This window comes from Penicillium diatomitis, assembly GCF_028827545.1.
Source record: "Penicillium diatomitis strain IBT 30728 chromosome Unknown utg000001l_segment0_segment0, whole genome shotgun sequence".
In the NCBI taxonomy this organism is placed as follows: domain Eukaryota; kingdom Fungi; phylum Ascomycota; class Eurotiomycetes; order Eurotiales; family Aspergillaceae; genus Penicillium; species Penicillium diatomitis.
This window is the reverse complement of record NW_026623173.1, coordinates 2,638,358-2,642,047: the sequence shown is the minus strand read 5'-3', so window position 1 is coordinate 2,642,047 and position 3,690 is coordinate 2,638,358. Positions and strand designations below refer to the sequence as shown.

Sequence of the window (3,690 nt, the reverse complement as noted above, 5' to 3'; positions counted from 1 at the left end):
GTAATATCATCCCCTCCTTTCGTAGGTCTTTGTCCTTAAAGATCGTTTAAATAGTGTATTCCCTCCGTCGAGTGTGCTTTATGAGATTCCCTTTCCCCTTATCCCCTTTTCCTACACTAACCATGTCTTCTAAGGCGTCTGTTCGTAAGAACGCCTTGACTCGTTGTATCGAGGACGAGGGTTTCTAGTCTGTGGTTCCTTGCGACTGCTGCGTTCGCCTTTAATGGGTGTGTATTCGTGCCGACTGCTCTGATCGTTGTAGCGATTGCGTTCGAGCCGGTGGTGGTGCGAAGTGCGCCATGTCGAACCCGTCGTTTACCGATGCTGAATGGCGGCGGTTGGTGAAGTCCTAAAATTCTTTGGAGGAAGAGGAGGAGGCTATCCTATAATAGTAATAGTTGATCTTAGTAAAGTTAGCTCGCCTCCGGAAACAAAAACGGTTGTTGCAAAAGCGTGCTGGTGATTTCATTACTCGGGATTATAAGGAGGTTGCTGAGCTCGAAGAGCTTGAGCGTCGCGAAGCTAAAGAGAGCGAGCGTCTTGAAAAAGAGCGTACTACATCTAAGTAAAAAGAGTGTGTAGTAGAGAGTACTCGGGCTACGGGCGAGGTTCCTTAATCTGCTGCCTTAGGTAATAGCCCTATCCTTATAGCGACGTTAGAGAATCCTACTCTGACTTAGTTACTAAATAATCCGTTGTTCGACTAGGCCGGCCTCGAAACTTCCTTATTCGGTGGCGCCGTAGAGAGTTCTCCCTCTCCTGCTAGTGGAACCGTCGAACTAGCTAGTGGTAGCCTATTAGGTTCTCGATAGGTTCCTATATATTTTCCGAGGTATTATACCCCTTCTATTTCACGAGGTAGTAAGGCTATCCGCTAATTTTTTCCGTTACTAGGATTATCTTAACCTTATATTCGTTTTCCGTTTCTTCTTCGATTTCGATATTAGTAGCGATTTCGGCGTTCTTAGGTACTTTCTCTAATAATAAGATATAAAATATTATATAGATACGTTATATACTATTTGGTAGTTTTAAGCGATAATTAACTAGTCCTAATTTTTCTTCGATTTCGAATAGTCTAAGTTTAAGATAATTGAGTTTTACGCTAGGTCGTCTAGTACGAATATTACGTCGTAAAAGGTAAACTTTCTCCCCCTTTTTAAAGTCTAGCGCCTCCTAGCGCGATTAGTCGTAGTAGTACTTTATATATAAGTTAAGAAACTCGATATCCCTTAATAGCTAAAGATATAGCTATTTTATCCTATTAGCTAGCAGTCTGGATAATTCTGCTACTAAGTATTCGCTAATCGGTTCTCCGACGATTATAGGGTTAAGCCTATAATTCGTAAAGAATAGCGTTTCCTTAGTTATCGTGTATATTACGTTATTATACGCGAACTATACGATTAGTAATAGTCCTATCTAGTTATCTTACTAGAAATTTATATAGTATTATAGATACTATTCTAGAGTCTAGTTAACTCGTTCTATTTATCTATTAGTCTATAGGTAGTAGGCTATAAAGAGTCTATACTTAATACCTATTAGATCCGCGAATAACTACTATATATTAGATATAAATAGCTTATCTCTGTCCGAGGTAATCTTACTCGGTATTCTATGGTTTGTAAATATATATCTAAGTAATAGGTTTACTATAGCTCTAGTATTAATTTTCTCTGTTATAGGGATTATATATACGTATTTAGTAAGTCGGTCCACGACTACTATAATTATATCGTTACCTTCTAAGATTAGTAGTTTAGTGATAAAATCTATAGTAATCTATTCCTATAGGCGAATAGGTATTTCTGATATTCTTATCTCTCTGTATAGTATATATCGTGCTAGCTTATTTTGTTAGTACGAGTCGTATTATCGAATATAGTTTTTAACTTTTCTATATATACTCGGAATATAGTAATTTCGTGATATTTTTTCTATTATTTTTTTAATTCCGAAATATCCTTATATCGGTTTATCGTAGTATAATTTAATAATTTCGTTCTGAAGGCTCCTAGGAATATATACTAACCTATAGACTAGGACTAAGCTAGTATTATTCTAGGTTATATATCCTTTCTATAGCCCGCTTTATAGGATTCGCTAAATTACTTTATCTCCTATTATAGCTTCTTTAATTCGTTCGAGCTATCCGTTATCTTATAGCTCGCTAGTTACCGCAAGAATTTAGTAGTTATAGACGATATCTCCTTCGCTATTTATTATAAGGATAGTAGGCGCTACTTCCTTAGTTCCGATTTCGTAATCCGGTCGTCGACTAAGTACGTCCGTAACTACGTTTTCTGTGTCCTTATAGTAGATAATCTTAAAATCGTATTACGCTAGGGTCTCTACCTATCTAGCTTATCGTCGAGTGAGTTTCTTTATTATAGTAAAGTAAGTAAGATTATAGTAATCCGTTCTAACGGTTATAGTATATTTTACTCCTTCTAGGTAGGCTCGCTAGACTTAGAATACCGATACTATAGCTAGTAGTTCCTTATCGTGAATATTATAGTTAAGCTCTACTAGGATTATTTTTCGAGACTAGAAGACGATAGGTCTAAGCTTACCGTCTTCCCCTAGTTATATAAGCTATACTCCGAGTATAAAGTCCGATACGTCGGTTTCTATAATAATTAGTACGTTATAATTAAAGATTACGATAATCGATTTCCCTAACTATTATCGATATAGGTTCTTAAGTCCTTAGAACACTTATTCCGCCTCGTTATCCTATTTAAACGGTACTCCCTTTTTAGTAAATCGGTAGAGTCCTAATATATACTTCGAATATTAAGGTATAAGTTTACGGTAGTAGTTAGCTAGTCCGAGGAAGCTCTAGACGTCCTTAATATATATCGGGGTCGGCTAGTCGAGGATAGCTTTGACCTTATTATCCTCTATACCTAATCCGTCCGGGCTAATAGTATATCCTAGGAAGCTTATTTCCTAGACGTAGAACTTATATTTCTTAAGTTTAAGAGTAATCTTAGCCTCTTTTAGCTTCTATAGTACTTTCTTATTATACTTAACGTATTCGGCCTTAGTTTTGGAGAATATAAGGATATTATCGAGATACACGATAACGAAGATATCGAGGTATTCTTCTAGAACGGTAAAGATAAAGCGTTAAAACGATACCGGTATATTCGTGAGTCTAAACGGTATAACTAAGTACTCGAAGTATCCGTACTTTATTCTAAAGGCCGTTTTCTATTTATCTCCTTTCTTAATCCGGAGTCGATTATACGCGTTAGTAATATCGTATTTAGTAAAGAACTTTGTATCTTAAATAATATCTTAGATTTCGTTAATTAACGGTAACGGGTGTCGATCCTTAATAGTAATAGAGTTAAGGTATCGATAGTCTACGTATAGCCTTAGACTCTTATCCTTTTTCGGTATAAAAATAATTAGGTATCCTACCGGTAATATCGATTTTCTGATATTTCCTTTCTTTAGGTTTTCTTCGATATATTCTTTTAGTATCTCGGATTCTAGTCGCGAGAGCTAGTAAATTAGCTTAAAGGTTAGTTTCTCCCCTTCCTTAATCTTAATCTTATAGTCGAACGGGCTATATTCTAGTAGCTTACCATCCGGTAGTAGCGTAAATATATCCTAGAATTCGGCGTATTCCTTAGGGATCGTATATTCTTCCTCTAGTATATCTATTATATAGAGGGT

At 36.3% G+C, this 3,690-nt stretch overlaps 1 protein-coding gene across 1 annotated transcript; it reads left to right on the top strand.

The window, feature by feature from the left end:
- Window positions 1-299: 299 nt before the first annotated feature.
- N7539_000727 (uncharacterized protein) lies at window positions 300-569 on the top strand (the record flags this gene model as incomplete). The annotated part of the gene is made up of 2 exons (XM_056930331.1): window positions 300-341; window positions 414-569. 2 exons carry the CDS (start codon window positions 300-302, stop codon window positions 567-569), a joined length of 198 nt encoding a protein of 65 aa, XP_056794624.1.
- Window positions 570-3,690: the final 3,121 nt, after the last annotated feature.